The sequence below is a fragment of the Passer montanus genome, unplaced genomic scaffold (genome assembly GCF_014805655.1).
Source record: "Passer montanus isolate IOZ18808 unplaced genomic scaffold, ASM1480565v1 scaffold42, whole genome shotgun sequence".
NCBI lineage: Eukaryota > Metazoa > Chordata > Aves > Passeriformes > Passeridae > Passer > Passer montanus.
Window position 1 is genome coordinate 4,540,697 of NW_024369041.1, and position 24,382 is coordinate 4,565,078.

The 24,382-nt window shown below is 41.6% G+C and overlaps 1 protein-coding gene across 6 annotated transcripts in view; it reads right to left on the reverse strand.

The window, feature by feature from the left end:
• ANK3 (ankyrin 3) overlaps positions 1-24,382 on the reverse strand; it is a 339,725-nt gene that overhangs the window by 114,162 nt on the left and 201,181 nt on the right. For all 6 annotated transcript variants that reach the window (XM_039719715.1, XM_039719719.1, XM_039719714.1 and 3 more), the window contains 7 exons: positions 23,640-23,741; positions 23,098-23,196; positions 22,622-22,720; positions 19,152-19,250; positions 15,723-15,908; positions 13,849-13,947; positions 3,871-3,969 (listed from right to left, as the gene is read on the reverse strand). In XM_039719715.1, coding sequence (XP_039575649.1) covers positions 3,871-3,969; positions 13,849-13,947; positions 15,723-15,908; positions 19,152-19,250; positions 22,622-22,720; positions 23,098-23,196; positions 23,640-23,741 — 783 coding nt within the window. The remainder of the gene's footprint in view (positions 1-3,870; positions 3,970-13,848; positions 13,948-15,722; positions 15,909-19,151; positions 19,251-22,621; positions 22,721-23,097; positions 23,197-23,639; positions 23,742-24,382) is intronic.

The following is a 24,382-nucleotide window of genomic DNA, read 5'->3' on the forward strand; positions in this document are numbered from 1 at the left end:
AAACAGAGAAAAGATGAACAGCTGGTTAAAATAAACAATGCAACATAGCGTGAACTAAAATAGGGAAAAAAAAGAGGCATGTCTGAATCTCAAAGTAGTTTTAACATCATTTTTGGGATGTGTTTCACATGTTCTCTCAAGTCCCAGCTACAGTGTGCAGGTGTGTAAGAATGTAATGGTGCTCATCAGATCCCAGCCCTAATGAATCCAGAGAAAGTGGGAGCTCCTGGATTACTTTTACAGTAATTGAAACAGGATAAGGATTTAGCCCTTCATGTTAACCTTTTGTGCAGTACTTCAGCACTGCAGTTTCCTGGACCATCTGTCAGCAGCAAACACAAATGTTCATGTAAATGACTAAGGAAAAGAAATCATTACCTCAACTTACTTATTACTCAGGAAAGGCTTTTTCTTAATTTATCTGAAAAACTATTCTTTTTGTGGACAATTAAAAAAAAAAAAAAAAAGGCATTATGTGGGGAGTATTCCAGTATCATATACAGAGGATGGATTGCAGGAACAGACCACAAAAAATGCCAGCTGAATAGATAAATCTGTCCCATCTAAGAGTCAGAGCAGCAAATCCTGGCTCTGTTAGTGTTTGGTCAACAGCACAAAACAGCATGTTCTGCATTCTCATTTAAAGGTGAGATACAGACATGAAACAGGAGAAACAAAGGCCTAAGAGTTTCTCCCCCTGAGCAGTAGACACCAGAAATTTCAAGATTTTTTTTTCCCTTTCATAAGGGTACACAGAGCCTTTGCCATTTGTCTTTAAGGAGATATTTTGTCTTCAATAATCAATCTTTGAAATAAATAGTATCATAATGCCCAAGATAAAGAAAAATCCTAACAGAAAAAAAAAATCTGCTTATCTCTTACATACAAAAATTCTGTTAATCTCTTAGAAAAAATGGGGAAAAAGGGAGAGATCTCACATTTATAAATATGGCACTAGGAGACTCACTTATTTTCACATGCAAATCCCACCTGTTATCAAGCTGTGTGTGCATTCAGCACCTGCCCCTCATAGAGCACACAAGGCTGGGCTCTGCTGGGGCATCCAGCTGATAAGCAGGGCTTGACACATGTATCAGAAAAGACAGCCTCAGCTGCTCTTTGCCTTTCAATGCATTCAGCAGTGGTGATGCTGTTGTAAAGGATATGACCAGAGCCTTTGTCATCCTGTATTTTTGTAGGCCCATTCTATATCTGGGACATTGAAAAGAAAAATAGTGATTAAAAAAAAAAAAAAAGAAATATCTGCAAAGTTGACATATCTTAATTGTTCAGCCTTGGAATACAACACGGGGTCAGGTTGGAACAACATGAGAGATTTAGCAGGAACATGTGTTGTGCCTGCTCAGAGCAATTAATCTTTGCTATTGAGTATGAGAACCAGGCAGGCAACCTGAAACAATGCCCTTTCCACCCAGCACCACGCTCCCCTCAGCCTTCTCTTGCTTTTGGTGGCCTGGAGCAGCCTCACCCAGCCCCTGTCGGAACCCAGGACAGCCCTTGGAATGCCCTGGATGGCTCAAAATCCTGGCAGGGGCTTGGAGACCCTGGCAGAAAGCCAAAGACACCTGGGAATTTGATCTCAACCCACGGAGCAAATTACCAACTTTATATGAAGAATTACAGGTCACAAAGTTTAAGTAGCATAGCAGTAGTTGTCACAAGGTGAAAGGTGAAATTTTGAAGAATTTTACTATAGGGGTCTAGGAGGCAAAATGGAGGGCATTGTCCTGTCCTTCTTCCTTCTTCTTTCTAGCCTCCATCTTCTTGGTGATGGTGGCACTTTGGGATTGGTTTAGAGTAGAAAGTCACTGTCTAACATAGGTGATAGGTATTGGAACATAATTGTAAATATCGAATACGTAGTTTGTAGTATAAAAGACAACACCAGCCCAGGGGTGGGGAGTGCCCCTCAGACTGACCTGCAGAACAGACCTTGGCAGGCCAGACAGAGAATGTTTTAGATAAGAAATAATAAACAACCTTGAGAATGACAGCTGAAGACTTCTGACTCCTTCGACAGCCAGGCTGGGGAAAAGAGACTTTTAACACACCTTGGGATCAACACAACCAGAGAGAAAAATCCCGAGAAGCCCCGACTGCCAGGAACCCTGCCAGGAACCCTGCCTGTGCTAATGCCAGAGTGGCACACGTACAGCACGAGCAGGAGGAGCTGTGCACATCCCTCCTAACCTCTGGAGAGGATGGGAGCCTGGGGAAGCAGGCAGTCTCTGGGGGGAGCCAGAAAAACAAACCAGCTTCGTGAGCCACATTCATTGCAGCCTTTTGCCTCAGTGGGAAGCTGTGCCAGACTCAGGAGCTGTTAATGCTTCTGCCCTCTTCCTAGATCCTGTTTCCGTCCCAGCCTGTATTTTTAGTTACATAAATTATCCCAGCGTCTGACCCCAAGCTTGTGACAGAGGAAATGAAGCAGAGCACGAATTTTCCTAACTTAAAGAACTAACTTGGCTCCAACTATTTAAAGTACTGGTCCCTAATGATTTGGACTGCAGTGGGCCATACAAATACTTGCAGAGGGAAACAACTAATCCCCCACCAAGTCCCTTTCCCCCTGCTCTGACCAAATGCACATCTGTTATACCACCAAACAGTGTCCCTCCCCAGCACACCCCTCAGCCTGGTACCCCGTGTGGCACAGAGGAGGCTGGAATTTCAGTCCAGGAACTGCACCCACTGTCCACATTACCCATGAGAAGTCACCTCTTCCATGCTGCCCAACTAGAAAAAAGCTTAAGCATTTTAGAAATAAACCATCAGCTACTAAAGGTAAAATAGAAGCAATAAGGAAGAACATGTGGAGAGAAGGAAGAGATGACAAAATAAATTGACCCAGTTTCTGAATTGGACAGAGAACAAAACCACAAATGCGCCTAACAAGCACTGCAGGAAATCTGAGAGACTACAGTAACCAAACAAAAACCTGTGAATACAGGAACAACTGCGGAAAAACTATTCTTAGATTATTCATTTCTTTTGCTTAGAATGATTCTGAATGGTAGAACTTATACAGCTGAATTCAAAATGGAAAAGGTAGAGGTGATAAATTAGTATGTCAAGAGAATTAAAATTGTCAGAAAGTTACTGGGACAGCTCTTGAGAGTTACCTCTCACACACAGGAGTGTGTTGCAAAGACTGCCCTTACAGCCCACAGCACCACTAGTTCCAGATATAGTTCCAAACATTTGAACTTTTTCCTTCTCTCTCTCTCTCTTTTTTTTTTTTTTTCTGCTGTATAAGTAAATAAAATATCCCTGGCTTGGCTGGGTTTTAACTACAGCAGTCAGACATAACCATATGCACTGAGTTTCTAAGTCACTGAGGGCACTGAGTTAGGTGTCAGCCTGATGGAAACCATCCCTGTGCCCAACACATGTGCTGACAAATCCCACACAGAGCCTGAGCTGCAGGAGGCTCTCCAGCCACACCACACTCTGTGACACTGCCTGTGGACAGTGAAAGGCAAAGACACACTGCAGCTCAAAGTTACCCTGCTAGCATTCCAATTCTGAAATATCTGACTTGAATTCTCGTCTTTAGCATCCTCCTGTACATTCACCTCTACTCCCAAGTAGATAAAAGCAGCTCCTAATGAAATATTGGAAAGGGAACATGGAAAATGGTTGGGACTGAGCTTTGCCATCCTTGGTGCTTCACACGCTGCTGCAAGAGATGTAAAATGTTAGTATCCTACTGCAATAATTTCATTAAAAATAAATGCAGTGCAGCTGTAGTAGCTGCCGGGAAGATGAATGATTTAAGCTCTACAGCAACACACAGGTCAGAGGCAATCACTCCACACAGTCACTTGCAGCACTCACACTTGAGCTTACCCTTGTTTTGGCATCAATTTTAGCTCCTCGATCAAGTAGGAGTTTGACCATATTTGCGTTTCCCCTTTTTGATGCAACGTGCAACGGTGTGATATCATTCTGTGGAAGAAAACAACATGAAAATAAATATGCATATGTCTGTCTTTCATGAATTCCATTTTTGGTTTGCTCACAGAGTGAATTATGCCCAATTTGCTAAATCATAACACAGCTTGTTTCCCTGGGAGCATGAAAGCAAAGGGAAGCTGTGTTCAGCCTCACATGTGAGTTACTGGCCTGCATCTCAACATACACATCGTGAAGACAAAAGTCAAATTGTTGTTAGGGTTGTAAGATGACATGATTGTGCCTCAGCTCACAACTTCTGCTAAATAGTTGAACTTAAGGAATTTTACTGAATCTTAGCAATTTAATCCAGCTGTGGCTGTTTAGGAGCCTGTAGTGATAAGGATTCATACCTCAACTTCACCGGCCGTGTAGGAGCCATAGAAAAATAAACAAAACCATTATATCTGCAGATCTCATACAAAAATTATGAGAGGCCAGCATAATTTATTTCTGAACATCATCAGCAAACTCTGAAAGCCTGGCAAGCACCTTCATTTCAGTTCCACCATTAATTTTGCCTACTCAATTTGCTCCTCTAATGGGTGCAACACCGTGCTGGAAGTGGGGCTGCAGAGAAGTGTGTGTGCTTCCCTGAGTGCTGCCTGGCAGGCTGGCACAGGCAGGGATGCTGCACATCCAGGACAGTTACATAACCCACGCTGAGCACACACAGGCAGCACTTCCTAACAAGATGCAGCCAGGACGTCTCTTCATGCTCTGCTGAATCCTTCATCTCGTGGCGCATGAAGGCCACATCCTGTGTGTATTTGATCATATGGAGCCAAGGAAAAACAAAAGGCTCTAAACAGAGCATGCAGCTGGTGTATGCAGACACAGAATTGTAAAGGATGTGTTCCTGAGAGCTGGGGGCAGCACAAACAGCTGGCTGTGTAAAGCAGCAGCCGTGGGACCCAGCAGAAATCAGCACACACGGTGTCCTGTGGCTGGCTGAACCACAAAGGCACCCTGAGCAGCAGGGAGGGAGGGGTGAGGCTGTCTGACCTGGCTAACAGAGCCCCCAGCAGCACTGCCTCACAACCACAGGTGAGTGCAGTGATGGAGAGCCAGCACCAAGAAAAGATCCCCTCTCAGGTGTGACAAGCTGACTCACAGCCTAATGACAACACCAAGTACCTCAGGCAGTAACTACATTTTCATTTACGCCAAAGTTCACTACGAAGCAAACTCACAGCTACTAGAAAGTACTAATTAACATTATCACAGATGTAAAATACATGTTAGCAAGGTTAAATGACAGAGATCCTTTCTACAATATTCATGATCATTAGAGGATCAAAGTGATGAGTGTGCTAGGCAGCTTCTCATTCCTTTAAAAAGCAAAGTAAAACAAGAAGATGCTTAGCACATTAATCAGAAAGTGCAGCATGTCTAGTCCTTTCAGGGAGGTAAAATTATGTGATCACTTAAGTTTTCTGTGAGATGGTTTTGAAAAAAAGAGTTCTATTTGACTGGGAGCTGACACTGGATATAATATGGTGTCACTACATTACTGTACCAGTCACAAAGAGGACAGAAAAAAAAAGGAGAAAAACAATTATGTGGAGATACTTTCTTTTTTTCTCTTCCCAGGAGGAAAGATGTTACTGAGGTCAGAGGGAGAGAGAGAAATGAATTCTACTTTCCCAAGAAAAAATTTGTAAAAGAAATAACTTTTTTGTCTTCAAGTAAAGAGTACTGCAGGTAATTTAGATTAAAGAAACACCATTTTCTACTTGCTGATGTTAAGGGCTAAAGAGATTAACTGAGCCTAACAGACCCTAGTGCCCTATTAATACATCAAAATAATGTAGTACTAATAATTTACTGCCTCATACACAGACAGGAAGAAAAGCATTTTCCAAGCATCAAGAAAGAAACGGAGGAGGAAGGGACAGCATTACAAAAGGCAAGACAAACACCTGTTAGAAGTCTGGTACTCATTCATCTCAACACTAAGCTGAATCTAGTGCAGCACAAGGGAGGGCATAACCACACTTTGGATCTAATTATTTGCCAGTCAAAGCTCCTGCTGCCATGAATGAAGGAGAGTTGATTCTGAAACAGAGGGATGAGTGCTGGCAAATACACAGCTCAAAAATAGATGACTTCCCGTTAGCAATTAAGGGTTAGGTGACACTGTTTGCTTGCAACGGGGAAAAAATGAAAAATATCCACTTTTATGTTCAAAACCAAGTCCTGTTCAAATGACATTCAGACTTCTGGACTGCTACCAAAACTATTAGGACAGCATATTTCTCTCCCAGCTTCTGACAGGGGCGATCACGCTGGCTGGAAATGTGAGGAAATTCTCCAGCACCAAATAAGGGCTGAGCTTGGGAGCCAGCAATCCATCTTTGCTCTATCTGATCACCTGTCTTTACCAAAAAACATATAAATTTAATGTCTTTAACCTCTTGAAACCTGGAGTTACTTTTGGTTGAAAATAGGCAGCAAGCTCACATTACAAAGAGATGGATAGAGAAAGGATGTGATTGCACCAAAATTTTTTGTGTGGAAAACCAACTACACACAGCTTCTCTGAAATAATTAATGGAGCAGGAGGAATCAAGCAAATTAAACTCTGCATGTCCAGTGCAATATCTGTCCTTATGGATGACCAAAGAGCTTCTCTTTCCTTGGAAAAAGCACTAATTCCCTTGGAAGGAGTTTGCAGTTTTTGTTGTACTTTACTAACCTGATCAGACAGTTCATAAAAAAATTAAGGGATGAAGAATTAAAAATGCTTTAAACCTTTTTCACCCTTAACATCTCAGGAAAACACTGTGAGGAAAAGAAGGGGAAAAAAGAGGGGGCAAGTCTCTATTCAGAATGTAATTTTGCTGCTTAGCTATTTTTTAAGCTTTTACTGGTAGCAAACAATGCTAAGTAATAATTCAGCTGGCTGAGAGTTCTGACTCCAAACAGATGAAGGAAGAGATGCATTATTTGAATGCTTGAATAATTGCACGCTGATGTTCAGGCCAAGAAACTTGGCTTTGGTCAATACTCTGTTGTAGCAAGACTTAAAGAATCACAGCTAGAAGTTTCATATGTATAGTCCTTCCCCATCTCCCATGTCACAATTAAGAACTCAAACCAAGAAGTGAAAAAACCTCAAACAACACCATCATTAATTCTTCTGATGACAAAACGTAAAGCAAAGAACTCAAAATGGAGTTATTTGTACTTGTCACAAGAAACAAGAGATAAAAAAAGCTTCATAATATGTGCAACTTTGTGTTGTTTATTAACACTAAAACTGTGGTATCAGCAAACAAAATAGCCACCAAATTTAAGGTTCTGAATTCTTCAGTGTACCAACAGCATCTGCTGTCTTTTCAGTCTATTTTTATCTGTTTGATCTTCTATAAATTCCTCCCTTTGTTCTTAAGATAGAATAGTAAATCAGGAAATTTTTGAAGATGTTTTCCCGCAGTAATAAAGCTGAAATGCCTTCCAAAAGTTGCCATCAAAATATGTGGTTCAGATCTAGAGTTTCTGCTGGAGTGCTGCTTGCCCTTGCTGTTGAAATATCCAGTGTTGGGTAATGTCTCAGGCAGACCCCTTCACAATGAGGTCTGATTTGTGAGTTAATAAATACTACAAGGAATATGAAACATCATTGTGAGAACAGCAATTTAAAACTATGGAGAAAATGGCCATAGGGTAATCAACTAGAACATAGCCTTGCCTCTCCTTCTTGGCAGATTTCCTGGGACAAGTGACCTGAAGTCGTCTGAGACTGTACACAGCTCAAATGCCATGGATTAGCTGCATGCAACTTCTACACTTCACAGCTTGGTGGATGGTGGTTTTCCCTTTGTCTCCATCCACTGCCTGCTGCAGCCACCACCCCCTCACACAGGGCTCGTGCCCTCCTCCAGAGCCACACAACACCCACAAATACAATGGGAGAGGAGTGACCTGCTTTTACAGTCAGTGGCCTGTGCTTGTTCCTGATCAGAGGGAACACCAAGCCTTTCCAGCTGCAGCTCTCTATCTATAGCTTCACAAGAAAACTGAAAAACTTTTGAGTTATCTTGTGTTGAGAAACGAGCCACCAAACATGTCCCAGCTGAAATGAGATCAGCTGCCCTCTGACACAAGAGTGTTACCCACCACAGCTCACCACAGCTGTCAGAATGGCTCCTTTCTACTGCAATTTAGCCACATGAATGGCTAGAAAGTCAAGGAAAAAACAGGGTTAAAATCATCACCGTGCAAAATAGATCTTCTATGGTTCCATTTGAATGCATTTAGAAAACCAGGAACTCCCTTTGAGTTTCTGGTGTGCTATGCTGTCCTACGAGATTGCCTCTTTCTCCCATCACAGCTGGAGTCTCACTAGCATAAGGATGCTAATAATAACCAAGAAAAGTAAATGTTTGCACTTACAGCTTCATATTGGGCTCTGAAATGACCTTAAAGGAAGGCACAAAACAAAGGGGAAACCTTTCCTAGTCATGTGCTGCATTGATTTAAATGCTGACTGAGCAGCTGATCACATCAGGACTCTGAAAACTCACTGCCAGTCACATGGACTTGGCATTTCTTCTTGCTGCCAATTGGGAGAACTTACCTCCACCTCTGAGCTCTCCCAGCCTCTCAGTGGAGTGCAGTTTTAATCAGAAAAATTACACTTATCTGATTTCAAATTTCACTTCTTTGATTTAAAACAAACCAGAACAGTCTCTTACCAAAATGTTCAGATTAACTTGGAGTTTAGTAAGACAGTTCTTCTCAATCCTCAAATGAGAGCAAGATCTAGGAAGAGCTTAATATTGACACAGATTGTGTGAGTAAAACAGAAGCTGAAAACAGCCAGACTGCTATAACAGAAATTTCTTAAACAACCTGGAAAATCCCTCCAGCATTAGAGGTTTTTAAGGAAATAGCATAATCGTAGGTTTTGCATACTGGAATTATCAGCAGCACCACTGCATTGTTATTACCACTATTACCAGATCCTGGAGGTATGGGAATATTGTGGTGTGCATTTGAAGATTCTCATACGCAACTATGCATCAACATCAACATGTTGAATGTTAAAACACTCAATATCCTCCCCCCTGTATTTTTCTGCAATTCAGACCTGGAGCTACAACACAGCAGAATTCCTGCAGAGAAAAGTCTTATATTCTAGTAGCAGTTACTGGGATCACTGAGGCTTGTATAGATGTTTCAGAAATTAAAGATAAAAATGCACAATCTGATGCTTTCCAGGAAACCCTCAACAGTACACAATTTTCCAGCTCTTTTTCCTTCTCTTCTTAATGGTAGTAAGTCTTATATTGTGCTATTTTAGTTCTTGTGTACTTATACACTTAACTTTCTTCAGGGTTGAGATGTATAAAATGAATCCTGGAAGAAAACAAGGAAGACTAGAGAAAGGGGCTCTTATGGCAAACTACCACTGGGGAAACAAAGATGTTTTTCTCTTATGCCACTGTCACTTAGATATTGCCTGCTCTTTTTGATGGGCTAATGGTGTTCTGCTTCCCAGCCTCAGGGTCATCATTAATGCATGTTGTCCTCACACCACCCTCAAAATCACCAAATCCTTTCCTAACCTTCCAGTAAGCAAACTTTCTGCAGTCCAAGCCCACTCCCAGTGGAACTGAGATCTCCTCTAGGATAAGGAGTGCTGTGGATCAGATGGCTTTCCCAGGGCTGGATGCAGTTTTGTGGCACAGTGACGAGCTCCTCCCATCTCCATTGGCAAGAAAGACCCAGGGAGAGGTCATCTTCACATACAGGATTCCCTGGCTACCTCCATCTTCCCACTTGCTCAAGCACAGAGTGATGTGGGAGTCACAGAGGTTTCTCTCAGCTGCTGCTCTGGAGCCTGCAGAGAATTTCATCCTTCCTTTCTAAGCACTGTTTTCCTCAGACAGGTGGAGCTTCCAAGGCATTTCCTCACCTGGGCTAAACAGATCTTTCCACTGGATCATCTCAGACAGAAAAAGGCTATCTGAAGACTGTGTGAACCCCCAAAAGATAACTTTTACCTAAATATAATTCCCAGTTTATTCAAAAAACACCTTCAAAATCATTAAAACTCTAGGTAAGACATCTGTTACAGTTTGATTTGAAGGCACAAGTGGCTGATAAACAATAGTTTTTAAATGACAGGAATTCGTTTTTCCTGTTGAAAAATTTGATAAAATAGATTCACTTAAGGTATCTGGCTATCTTTCAGTTTGTAACTAGGATTCATCACATTGTCAGCTAAGAGAAGGGTACCTGGAGGTGTTGTAATCCTTCAAAACCCAAGTAGTGATTGCTTTAAAGTGTTAATCTGGCCAAGAAAGGAGGCCGACTTCACCCTCAATTACCCTTTATTCTCCTCCTCCACTTCTTTATTTTCTGCGTGATTGTCTCCCAGTTAAGCAAGAGGGAAATATGGTGAGGCAACCACGTATTTGAAGTATTTTGGAGAAGCTGGACACACGATAATGTACTACAGAAAAAGGATGATGATTAGTCATAAAATGCCTGTTACCCTGCAATGCATACCCTGCCAGTAATTGTGACAGGTCTTCTGTTGAGTTTGAGCCCAAGAAGTCGAGCAATTTGGAATGATTGTTTTTGCTTTGTTACAAAATGGCAAACATCCAGCTGAATAAGGAGATTTTGTTTCATTTGGAATGAGGTTAGGATGGCTCCCAGAGCTTCCTCCTTGTTTATAGGTGGAATAAACAAGCTGATTTACTGAAATTATTTCCATCCACCCCAATGGGGAGTTTGCTGTGCCACCTTCCCTGCACTTACAGCAAGGCAAGAGCAGAAAGCAGACACAAAATTGCTAATGCAGCTCATGGGAAGAGCTGACCTGACACCAATGACTCGGCTGCAGGAGGGCAAACCTGTAAAAGTAGGTACATTTCCATCCCCCCAGCCTCTACAGTCAGCAGGTACACGGGCTGGCAGGCACGGTGACACCTGTAAGAGCTCCTGGAGCTGTGCCTGTCCCCTGGCTGCAGTGGAAGAAGGGACCAAGGGAATATGTGACAGCTGAAAGGCAGGCAGGTGTGTACCAGCGGGGCTGGGGGAGCAGCTGCTACTGAATATCACTGGGGACATCATTTACTGACAGTACAGCGCCACTGCTCATCCTGCCCACACACTGAGAGCCATCAGCAAGCTCATCTCTTTCCTTGCCATCGCTGCTGGAGCCTCTTCCTTCCCTCAGGCTTCTTGGAAGCTCTCTGGAACCAGCAGCTGAGGAGATCTCCTTTGCCACAGGCCTGCCCTCCTTTTCCTTGTATTCTCTCACCAGCTCTTCATTTCACCACACTTGCCCTTGGCCTTACAGCTCTGCCTTCATCCTACACATCCATTCACATTCCTCCACCTTTCCCCAGCCTGACTGCACTGATTGTGGCAGATGGCTGTTTGTCACACATTTGTCTTCACATTACCCTGCTCACACAAGCTTCTTTTGTTACCATAATCCTCTTCTCTTCTTCAAACCCCTCCCTAGAATTCGTGCTTTCCTGAAGAGTTTGAACATAAACTGAGAGATAAACTAGTAGCGTTAGTTTGTATTTATTTAGTAAGAACAAAGCAAAAATGCACAAAGTGCATTTGACACCCCGTCTTAAAAGTTTGCTCTTTGCACTTCTGAAAGCTACAGTACATATGGTAATATTTTATTTGGGTTACAGCCCTTCCATGTCTTTGCTCTGTTGCTCATCTCACATTGTCAGCAACTCAAGTAAGGGCCTTTCCAGCAGAGGGAAGGCAGCAGACTGTGGATGGAATTACAGAAATTAAAACAAGAGGCAATGAGGTGGCAAGGAGCAGGCTGTACCTGTGGGTCATTTTCAATACCTGTTTTGCAATTTGGGTAATCAAGGATCAAGCAAAGGCTCTGCTACTCGGTGCTGATAATTGGAAGTGCTCTGTTAGCCTATGAATCCACTGCTCTGCCAGAACCTAACCCATCCTCCTGCGCAGTGTTTTCATCCCCTGCAGCCTGAGAAGCACCAAGAACAAAATTCAACTCCATATTACTGTTATTTATGCTACAGTTCTTTCTGTCACAACAGCTTTATCTTGATTTGCAACTGCCAGAGATGGAGATGAGCTTCCTCTCTCTCTCTGGATGCCCCCACCCTGTATCACAAGCACAAACAAGAGCTCAATGCTCCTTGAGTCACAGCCTCAGCCCACTGCTCCTTCAGGCTGATGCCACTGCATCCCCACCTCCCCAGCCACCCCAGAACTCTGTCTGCTGATGACAACAATGGAGGCAGAATTTAGAATGTCCAGATCTTGAAGAGGAGCTAAGAATGGCCTTTTTACTCTGGATGTGCTCTCCACAAGTGCCCTTAATCCAAAACAGAGCTGCTGAAGCCTAAGACTTATTATTCTATTAAAACAAGCATAGGCAGATGGTATTTAGAGCACTGGTACTAAAAGCTGCTAATTGCTAATGTAGTAGCATTGCTAATCCCTAATCTTGTTTCTGAGTGGGAAAGGGTTGACCCAAGACCCCTTTTGTCTTCCCTGCTTCTGTGATTAGGGCTTATCAAATACGCAACGCCAAAGCTCAGGATGGTATGAAATGCCTTAATGCTCTAATTAGGTCAGCTAAAGGACTTGGAAATCAGAAGTCAATGCTATCAGTGAAAGCAAAGCAAGGGGTTTCCAATGCTTGTCATAAAAACTTTGCTGCAATGTGAACATGTGCCTTAACTACAGAAGCATTCAAGTTTTTAGCCATACAAACTAGCCAAAGTAGAATACTGCAAATTCACTTTTCCCTTTGTGCAAATGCTCTAAGCAGTGTTGTAGTACTTTTCCTCTTGCAAAAGTAATGAACATAACACATGATCAAAATCTCAGAAGAGGAGCTGCTGGATTATCCACGTGACATAATTCCCCTCATAAATATAATCTTGAATTTACATTGGATTTTTTTTTACTTTTTCTTATTTAATTGAAAAATTGTTCCAGAAATTAATTAGTTATATTTAATATTCATTATTAAGCAGTTATTAATTAAATATCATTAATTACTAAGATTTAATAGGAAACATCTAAATTTCTAGACAACATTTATTCATGGCCAATTTATGCATATTTACTGATACATTAGCATTTGCCTTGACTTTGAATGACTCTTTTCCCCTTGATTTTATCTCCCTATTGTCCTAGCTCACCACCACATCTCTTCCCTGGCTTTGTTTGGGTAAGGCTTGGTGAGCCAAAGCCTTGCAGATCCTCAGTTTGTTTTGGGATTTATTTATCTGGTCTCATGCCTGGCACCACCACCTTTCCTTGCTCTTCATATTGTACCCCTATCCTTCGTGCTGTGTCCCTATCCATACATGTTTGGGTTTTTCTCCTTCTGCTCCAGCTCTAACTGCCCTCTATTGTTTCCTTTCTTCTGCTTACACTGTGGACTCCATTCCTAGTTCTCACTTCATTTCCTGCTCATCAGTTTCTCAGATTTCCTTTATGAATCACCTGGCTTTTATGCATGCAGTGGAAGCACAGATGCTTCCTCCACCACTACACCTGATGTTCACTGGAAGCAACAGCACGGTGAGGAGAATCCAGCAGGGACACATCCCTCCTGCCATATGTCACAGCTACAGGTGGAAGCACTCGTGCCGCTGGATCCCAGCCCACCTTTTGCAAGGCTGGAACTACGAAAACAGCAGCTCCTTTTGATGAAAGCAGAAGTTTTGGGAGGTGAGGTCTTGAGCAGCCCAGGGAAAGCAAGCCCCTTTACACCAGATGGAAACAGAGCAGCTCAGCCAGGTCAGGCCCCTTGGCTGGGGAGGGAGATGTGCCTCTCACACCTCTGTGCAGAAGCTGTTGCCACAAAGCAAAATTGAGCATAACTGGCTCCACACTCACCCTTGCAGTGAAGTCCACGGCAGCACCCCGATTTAACAGCAACGTGGCTACATTGATGTTCCCATAGTGAGCAGCTATGTGGAGGGGAGTGAACCCACTCTGCAAAACAACAAAACAAAACACAACCAAAAGATACTTTTTAAAAAATATCACACTAGCACTCCACAATTGGTGGCACATCACTGACAAAAGCTAGTAACAGGAGCCTGATGCAAGTCACCACTCCAATTCTGTACTAGTTTTCACTCACTGATGTTTATTTATAGTATCTCAGAGAATCAAAATAAAATCACATTGCTATGCAGGAGGGAAAAAATTAACATAATTATTCTAGAAGAAAAGAAGTTGAACAAAACTTTCAGTTATTCCAGGAAAACAGCAGCAAAACATTTAAGTATTAAAGCAATGATCTGACTTTTATAAGAAATTAGCTTCTAACTAGAAAAATATAGTTATTGGTATTATGTCAATCTTGCAAGTTAAATCTTTTATAGATTCTTTGCAGAAGTTCAAATACAAGTCATTTAATGATATTTGCTAACTGATTTTTATAAATTCAAAGTAGATGCAAATGAAAATAACATCAAAGACTATTTTAAATTATTAATATGGGGTTTTTTTTCCAAGGGTTAGCACCATAAGGACCAGTCTCCCACTGTGGGCAATCACACTGGGTTATGTTCAGACACCATGAGTTACCACCCTAATTAAAAGACGTCTTACTGATAAAATTACTTCAGCAATTGATTTTCATATTTTAGTTTTACTTCCTTTTAAAATAATGCTAAAACATGCAGCAATTCCATCAGTCCTGCAAAGTATGAAACCTTATGGGAACTAGATGCATTTCTAAATTGTTAGCAAGCCATGCTAGCTGCCACTGCCTTGCTTTGGGAGTTTTGCAGCTGTAAAACCACTCTCAGATCATTCTGTTTGCTGACACCATCGAGGTAAGTGTCATGCAGAAGCCTAGAATCAGACCTGGATGCACAACAGGACAGGGTTGTCTGCAGCTCTTAGAACATCCCATAAATCCATGAGAATCCCTGAAAACTCCATCTCTCGTAATACAGCCCTTTTATGATGGCAGTTAGTTCCCAAGAATGCTTCACTCTCGCTTTTAAACCCTAAGTTCCAGCTGCAGAAAGCCCTGGTCTCTAAACTACAGTCTTCTCTAGCACATGCTACTTCATTTCATCTAAAGCAGGTGTCTATCCTATAATATGCAATGCAGACAGGAGGGAGAAATGATGCAGCAGCACTAAGTCATGGAGGAGGAGTGATGATGCATATATATATTTATATATACCTCGGTTGTTCTATTCACCATCATCTAGGTTAACACATTTGGAAGCAAAGAGGGGGAAAAAATGAACGGTTAGTCCACCACCGGTGACATGGGTGCGGAAAGCTTCATGATGGCTGTGGGGCACGGCAGCTCGGGGGGCAGCACGCCCGGCACACACGGGAAGCTCCACAGGGTGGAAGCAGAACCAGCCAGTACTTTGAGTGCTAATTGTTACATGTTTACCAAAGTTCTCCAAGTAGCAATTGCACAGACAGTTCATCAAATGGCAGCTGTACAGTACCTACAGCTGACCACTGCCTTCAGGAGTGGCTTTCATTTCCAAAAGAGTAATTCAGATAATATTTTATTATTTTCCATTTGCAAGGTTTCTACAAGAGAAATTAACCCTGATTTAAACAGAAGGGGAATGGGGGAGAAAGAGGCAAAGGAGGCAAATCAAACATTATTCTTTATCAGGGGTTAGAGGAGAAAGTTCTGTGTAACTGCAGCAGAACAGTTCACACCGAGGGAGATCTCCCTGGTCAGCACCTGAGAGCATCAGAGCTCCTTGCTTTTCCCCACTGACCTTGGACTCCACATCAGCGTTGTGGTCGTTCTGCAGGAGCAGAGCCGCCGCCTTGGTGTCGTCCTTGCGGGCCGCGATGTGCAGGGCGGGCAGGCGGACCTTCCCCTTGGTGTCGTTTTCCAGCAGCAGGGAAACCACCTGGTCATGGCCTTGCTGCAAAGCTACTGCCAGAGGTGTGAAACCATCCTGCAACACACAACGGGCACCGTCAAGGCACGCTCCAAACCTTCCACAGGGCGGGAAGGGGGAGCCAAGAGACCTCAGCCTTGCGAACAGAGCTGGCCCAAATTCAACCCCATGTAACATGGTGCAAGTTAAAAGTGCCCTGCAATGACCCTGAAATTGGAGTAAAGGGTTGGTGAACAAGGTTCCAAATACTCAAAAACACCTTTCTGGCACTCCAGACACAACATAAAATAGTAAGACACAAATGACTGAGACTGGAGGAAAAAAAAGTGTGAAATTACTCACAGATTTACAGTTAATTATACAGATACTTATTTATGTAAGTGCTTAATTATATAAAAAGCTGGAATATTAAAATTACGATTGCTAATGATGCCTCAATAGTAAATTATCATCCATTCCTGACAGATTATAATCTACATTTTTATGATTACTTTTAAAAAAGCCAAACAACTAAACAAACAAAACCAAACAAAACAAGCTCTATCCTCTAACATAATTTGTATGTACATTTAAAATATAATAATTGCTCAAGAACACATTCTCCTAATGTACTGATGTTTTACTACAATTTCCCTTTATGAAAATTTATATAATTTGATAGACAATCCTGTTACAAAAAAAAAGTTATTTCCTTTCAGATTTGCAAATAACCAAATTAGTGTAGAATAAAAAACCTGAAAAACAGAAGGTTTTTATTTAACAGATTTTGGAGCAGATTCCTCCAACACATAAAAAGTACAGTCTGGGATTTATAGCTTTATATCTTAATTTTAATTTTATGTTATGGATTCTTAGAAAACTGAAGAATGAAGGAGTTGTCATTTACATTCTGCTCCATTCCAAACGTCTGTCATTGCAACCCAGGAGCACATCCAGCTTTGCCCAAGATACTACCCATAAATCACCTAAAAAATCACAAAGGCAAATTGCTTTGGGTATTTATTTATTCAGTGTATCTCCTGAATATATCCAAAACCTGTATTACCAAACCTCATTCCATCTTAGCAAGCAAATATGTTCTCTCACTTTTCAACTACTGCTATCATGGTGAAACTGTGTAACTATGAAATAAAAGTGCAGCAGTGACAGAGAAAGAGGTAGATCCTCACTCCATGTCAACAGTGCAGAGTTGAAGTGCTAACTTTTTAAATTTCGGAATGAAAATTGATGTTTTCAAAATGGAATTTCTCCCTCTAGCTTCAAACCAAGAACACCTCAATCTAGGATGAGAAACAGGAGGTGTCCTGAAAAAGAGAGCTTTTCCAAAATTTTTGAGGGGAAGAAAATCCAAGAAAACCACTGAAATTCCTGGGTCCTAACAAGCAATTTCCACCTCACCCTCCTCACCCCCCGAGGAGTTTCATGCTGATTTAACCAGGTTTCCCTGCTGCCTGCAGCTCCCCATGCTCCAGCAGCAAGGGCAGGCACTGGGCTGCAGTCCTGGGGTGACACGGCCACAGGGCCATGGGGTGTGAAAGATGCTCTGAAGGCCAAAAACCTCCCTGAGCATCCCCTGAGAGGGCTCTGGCAATATTGCTCTACTATACGTGCAGAAATGCCTGGAGAAACCCTGGAGACCTTGGCTTCCTGCGCTATTTACACATCCCAAAAATCAGCCCCTTCACAGAAATGTGGCGTAGACACCCACAACATCTTTTCTTGTAGGAAATAGAACCAATTATTTCCTTTAATTAGATTAAAACACCATGATTAGACAGTTACTTTTAAAGAATATTTTGCTAAGCGGCAATTCTTTAGTTACAAAAGTCTTTGCACTTTGAATGATAAAGAGAAATGAGATTTATAAGAAAACTTGGACGAAGAGAAAATGGGAAAGAACCCATAAGCAATTATCTCAAACAAGGAAGGCAATAAAGGTGCCACTGTTTTGTAGCCTGCTATCTTAAAATAAATTCTCCATGGATAAAATTAGATTGCACCTTATCATCAAGCTGAGATGGAAAAAAGCTCAACCTAAACTGACATACAGTGCTCAGAGGAAAAACAATACCAAACAAAAAAAAACCTAGTACCCCTTCAAAATTTTTTCTAAAATCTCTTTTCAGAAGATCATACAGAGGTAAGTGACAATTTTCAATTAATTTTCCAGATGTAAAGTATTTTATTTCGGTATATCCTGACTTTCATATCCTTGAGCATTTCCAGAAAGTAGTTCTGATGCACACTTCAAGTTATTACTAACTTCTAGTGACTTTGCAAACACTGTTTTGATCCATTAGCAATTCATTTTTCACAGTGGAACATGGAATAAGATTTTCTTTCTACACCATTATACAGTGACACTATCAGGTATAGGTGGCGATAAACTAATTGTGCATTTCATATTTTTCAAAAACTAGGCCTTTTCCAAATAAGCATTATATCCTTCAAGGAAGCAGTACTGGGAGTATTCAATAAATTCAATAAGTATTAAAGAGAGCACATACTAAAGTACCTTTCTGTATTTTGGTAGCAAAATCTTGCTAATAAGACAACTGAAAATTCACCAGATTCAACACCTTTCTCAATGCCATACGTTTACAACTATTAATATATTTGTTATTTATTTTCCTCTCGGGTTGTCTTCTTTGAGTTAGAACTAATTCTGTATTTGAGTTAGAATTAAAGAAATTTCTTTTTAAAGAAAGAAATATGAAGTGTTCTTCTAGAAAGATCACAGAACACCCTCAAGGATGGATCCTGCATCTTTCTGTCAGCTTGAAGTTCTCCCTGCAGCACCAGGTGGGATAAGTGGGTGCCACAGAGAGGGAACCAACATGGTAATGAAGCAGTTCAGGAAATTCCCAAGCCCCCAGTAACCCTGGGTTTTCTCTGATATCCCAGGGCTGGTGCAAAGCACAGGTGAACAGTTGTTCTTGCCTTATGGCTGCCACCCTTCTCATTGCTCACTATTTTTAATAAAAGCACAGAGAACTTTTATATTATACACACAGCTTCCCTGTGTGAGCACTTAACCTGAAAGATTAGCAGTTATGACTAAGAACACATCTATATTTAGAACTGTCTCTAGTTAAAGCAATTTTTTTTTATTTTAGAAATGGCAAGAGACAGTTTAAATTGCTGAAAAGCCTATAACTCTATTCATTAACACACTTCACAGAGACAGCTTTTTATTCGTCTTTAATTTTGTGTTTAAAAGACTAGTTTGATATAAGCTGGCAGAAATCACTGCTGAAACACATTTGCTTTGTTCATAAAGTGTCAAATTCAAACTTTTACCTCTGTGGCAAGGCTTTGACTGGCACCATTGTCAAGAAGAAACTTAACAACCTCCAGATGGTTTTCTTGGGCTGCCATGTACAATGGAGTGAAGCCATTCTGAAATATGGAAACAAGAGTGTAAACACCCCAGAAACATTTTATACATGAAACAAATTCTGCCAAACGAGGGAAGATTAGGTGAAAAGCAAAAACAAAACTTTGTTCAGAGATGAGTTAATGGCATGATCTACACTGGCTTAAGTGAAGATGGGAGAAGGGTAATATTATTTAAAAGGACACAGAAGAATTTTTCAGCTGACCAGGTACAATTCCCACAGCTAAGCGAGAACAATTCCTTTCACATCTTCTCACATCAACATCTGTTGACAAGTTAAGCTAAAAATCAATCTGGACAGATGATTTGGTGGCAATGAGTTATGATTCCTGATAAATACAGCCACAGCACTGGAAATACTAAACAGGACAGGGAAATACAATACAAGTCTGTGGTGAAAGCAAGAGCAGTGACTCTTCAGAGTAATTGACATTTTTTTCTCTTCTTTCCATTAGCTTTGACTTCTCTTTCACTTGTGCCAGCTACTTCTGCCTCCCATCTCCTCAAAGAGCTGCCTTCTGAGCACACTCTGCCTCTGGGCACTGAGCTACTTCATATTTCAGGCACCAGGAGATGTGAAGATCATTGGTCCTCAGCAGTTTGAGACAGAGGTTTATCAGTATTTCTGAACACATTAGACCATCTCTCAAATTATGCTTAGGCGACTGATTTCAATCAATGCAATACAAGTATTAGAGGCTGCAGAGCTTAACTCGTTCATTGGTGAATGCCTTTGCCTTACAGTCAATGCTTTTGTCTTTGCCTTAACCACAAACAGCCTGTGACAAACTGAAGTTTTTGGGATCAATATTAAGGCAACGTATATTTTACCTTTTGTTCTAAGAATTTTTGAAATCTCTCCTACAGTTACACAGGACAGATTTTGCAGAAAACCAATGGGGCTGAAAACAGATGAGCTGAGAGGAGTCTGCCCACATGTTTACAACGAAGGATAAGCACCCACATTCTGGGCCCTGGAGAGATGCCGAGGGACACCACAGGCCCAGACCTGTGGCAGTGAAATTGGGCTGGGCTGCAGTGGGACAGCTGAGGGACACCTGAGTGTGCCAGCAGCGGGCAGAGGGGCAGGGCACAGCTCCAGCACCGAGCACAGGTGACCTGAGGCCAGGCACGCGGCCGCGCCGGCAGCAGGGACACAGAGGAGGTCACAACAAAGGACAGCTGGGGAGGAAGTGGATGTTTGATCCAAGAGGAACTTCACCAGCAGCAAGGCACCGAGCAGCTGTGAAGCCACGTGTTTACAAGGCCTGCACAGGTGGCAGGGCCTGCTGCTCTTCCAGGATTTTGGTAATTTGGTCTCTATTCAGGCAAGCACAAAGCAGGCGCTGAAGGGCTCACAGAGCCCAAGGCCAAAGTTAGGAATGTGTTCAATGCACTCTCCAGAACAGAGGTTCAACAGTTCAGTCACCATACAGTCAAAATTCTACTTAATTAAAAAACAGAGAAGCCAGGAAGCACTTGCTAAGGTACCTCATGCGTCACGCTAGAAGTTATTACAGTGAACAGCGGTCTGGTATTGAGTCTGGTATTCTATCATTTCATGGCATATTCTATATCCACTTACTAACTCAGCTGGGAACAAAGATCAATTTTTTAGTTTCAAACGTTTGCAATTAGAAAGGAAGCAGGAAACTCTACCAAATAGCTTCATGAAATAATTAACAGGCAAAAATTCTCAAAACCAAATATTGGAGGCAGAGCAGAACTGTTTCTCCTACGTTAAGTTTTTGTAGGGTTTTAAGTATCTTTCCACCCCACACATTACACTTGCTTCTCTCTTTAAAAAGGGGCTGGAATTGCCAGACAGCCACAAGTCTGAAAAAAAAAACATTTTGCCTTGAATAGTAATAAACAGCCCTTAGAAGAGGTGTAATATTCAGCCCCAGCACAAATTTCTGGCTTGTTTTTTAGCTTTTTTACAGACAGGAAGATTTGGTTAAAGAAGGTCTAACACTGAAACTGTCAGCATGGGAGAGCTGTCACTGTCAAGGAAAGAGGAGACAAAGCTCAGGTGAAGCTCAGCACCACAGACCAAGGTGATCCAGGGCAGTTTGGCCACAGAAAGCACCAGGGACCTCCTCAAAAGCTGAATCACTGCCTGGTATTGGTCTGGAATGGCCAATAAAGGTGTTACATGGGTGTTCCAAGTAAAGACATCAAAGGTCTCCACAGTGGGATGGGGGAGAAATAAATCTTTAATTCTGGCATGTTAACAAAGTAAGAGTAACATATGGCAAAACCTTAGGGTATATGGACAATGCAGTTATATAAGATGTTTACAATCTCAGATTATATTTAGTTTCAGGGCTGAATACACAAGTTCTCAAACACAAGCTGAAAAGATCCTCTCAATCCCATGTTAAGTTCTTTAACAGGAAAACTATGGCAAATATTTCTGCTTTGTTTTACTTCATAACAGTCATGGGAGGTTTTACCTAAAAATAATGTATGTTGTGTTGTTTTCTTTAAATTTAAGTTATATAGTTCCTAGAATTAAATATTGCTGTATTGAGCTAGTATAAAAGAGTAAGAAAGAAGAACTGAGTAATTTATTTCTTCTGTTCAGGTGAGAAAAAAAGAAATATAGACCACAAATAACTAACATTTTCAAAATAGATCCTGTTAAGCGTTTTGTTCCTATTATTTGAAAGACCAATTAAAAAAACCACCCTCCTTCTTTAAAATGTATTTTTTTTTAACAAACATTTATCTTCATGCCCACATCTTTATAATACAGCAAAATGGTAATCCTGGGCCAGATGAGAAGACTGTCTCTTCTCTGACACTGCCTGCCAGCCCCTGAGCAAGGAGAGCAGGAATGGGGTGGCATGCAGGACACTGCTGGCACAGCCACATGACTTTCAACAATCTGTAGTTTATGCATTTTTCGAGCCAGAGTTTTTCTGTTTTGTTCTACTGCTTTGCTTGTAGCACCAGTGCTGTTTTCTCTCATTTCAAATTCTCTATAATTGACCCAAACATTTATTCTAAGGACTTGAACCAAGCTTACAAACTCTGCATATGCCTGCAGTATCCTCCCTGTACAAGGAAAGGGGATGGGCTCAACTAAGCCTGAGACAGTGAATGATGTGAAACAGGATCCCTTCGAACACGTTCTCTCCCACTCTCCTGTTCTATCCTTGTCTCTTCCAGCTCTAACAAGCAGCAGCTCATAGGGCACTCCTGGGGCAGATCTGAGGTTCATCTTGCTGACTGTCAACGCTATTTTCAAGAACCAACATTAACACAGTAAGATCTACCAAACACATTTGCTAAAATCAGAGTTCCTAAGAGAAGAACTTTAGTGTCAGCAGAGTTGTTGGCAGCAGCAAACAGGGACATGTGGCTTTACCTGAGACTGTGCATTGACGTTGGCCCGATTTGTAACCAACACTTTGACAACTTCTGCTTGTCCAGCGAGGGATGCTATGTGCAGTGCTGTGTTTCCTTTCTGCAATTAGAGACAGAGACATTTGAAAAGAGTACAAAACCTCAGCCTCAAAACATAACAATATAAACAAGAATATCTTCCACTTCAGAATATAGTACTTCTTGCTGAATACTTCTAATGAGTGTGTTATTCTAGAAGACATGGCATGGACAGAAACCAAAACAGGAATCTACAATTTGTTCAGTAAATCTCCTCCCAAGCAATATGACATTTTACTATCATCTGCTGAATTGTTTCTATTAAGCAATTATTGAGACCCCACCCCCAACAGTGGAAAATGGACAATTACTGCTGCAGCAGTCTGTAATCACTTGGCCAACACCTCGTGCCCAGGCCAGCAGGGTGAACAAGGGAACAAGCAGATAGGCCTGACTGACCTTTGTGGCTGCATCCACACTGGCACCTCGCTGGATCAGCTCAGAGACAACTTCTACATGCCCTTCTTTGGAAGCGAGATGGAGAGCATTCAACCCATTCTGGTTTAAAAAAGGGAGGGGAAAAAGAAAAGCAATTAGAAGGATTGTCATGTGTTTTCCAGCTTACCAAGCATGTGAGGAGACAAGTTATTACCATCCCACTGAGAGGACTGCTTACAAAAACTAAGGCAAACTTCACAAGAATTAGATTATAAGGACAGAGTAGGAATTAAATCAAGATATACTGGCTCTTGGGTTTCAAATTTTATGTGCTGTTCCATGATCTAATGCAATAGAAATGGAATGAAAGATAAGGTAGCACATTCTCCAAGTGCAAATGAAATGGTGTCTGGGTAAAGGGTTTAAAAAAAAATTAATTGGATAAAATATGTAAATATGGTTCATCAAAAAACACATAAACTATCTTTGACATGAAGTGCAAATATAACGAGAAATCTGAGAAATGGCAAGAAAGTTATTTATCAAGAAAATGTGACCACAACCTGATTTGAAATGTTGATGTCCACTCCATTTTTTAAGTAGTCAAGAGCCTTTTCCAAGTTGCCAGCTCGAGCTGCTCTCAGGTAACTTGCATTTGTGTCAGACTACAAGAAAAAAGGAGAAGTCCCATGAGAAATTATGGCACGGTATATAAACACATTTCAGTGGCAAAGAAATTATTAATGATACAGCACATTGTACATCCACTTAACTAGACATGAAAGGATCCCAAACCACCTTATCAAATGTGGGTCAAATCCTGAGCAGGCAGCAGGGGCTTGGCTTCACACATGAACATGAATTATAGAGCAGAGGCTCACACGCAAGGCCAGCGCCAGGGACACTTCTGGCACCCAGAGGGGCACACAGCCATGGGGGAGCTCAGGACTGGGCTGCAGGGAAAGCATGCTGCTCTTCCCAAAGGTGCCACACCACTTCCAATGCCCTGGCTGAACAGACCCAACCAGAACCAATGAGAACCAATCCGAGAGATTTTTAAAAAAAGTTCAAATCCCGGCTGAACAGACCCAACCAGTACTATGAGAACCAATCCGAGAGATTTTTAAAAAAAGTTCAAAATACTCAACCTTGAAGGACTGAGTTGGTGGAATTAAAAACCCCATGGTCCTACAAATGAACATATTATAAAATCTCATATCTGCTAACATTTTGGTTTATATTCCCCATTGTCCTTCATTTTATGGCACATTTTTATTGACAATGCCTGTTCACATTCAGTGAAGAA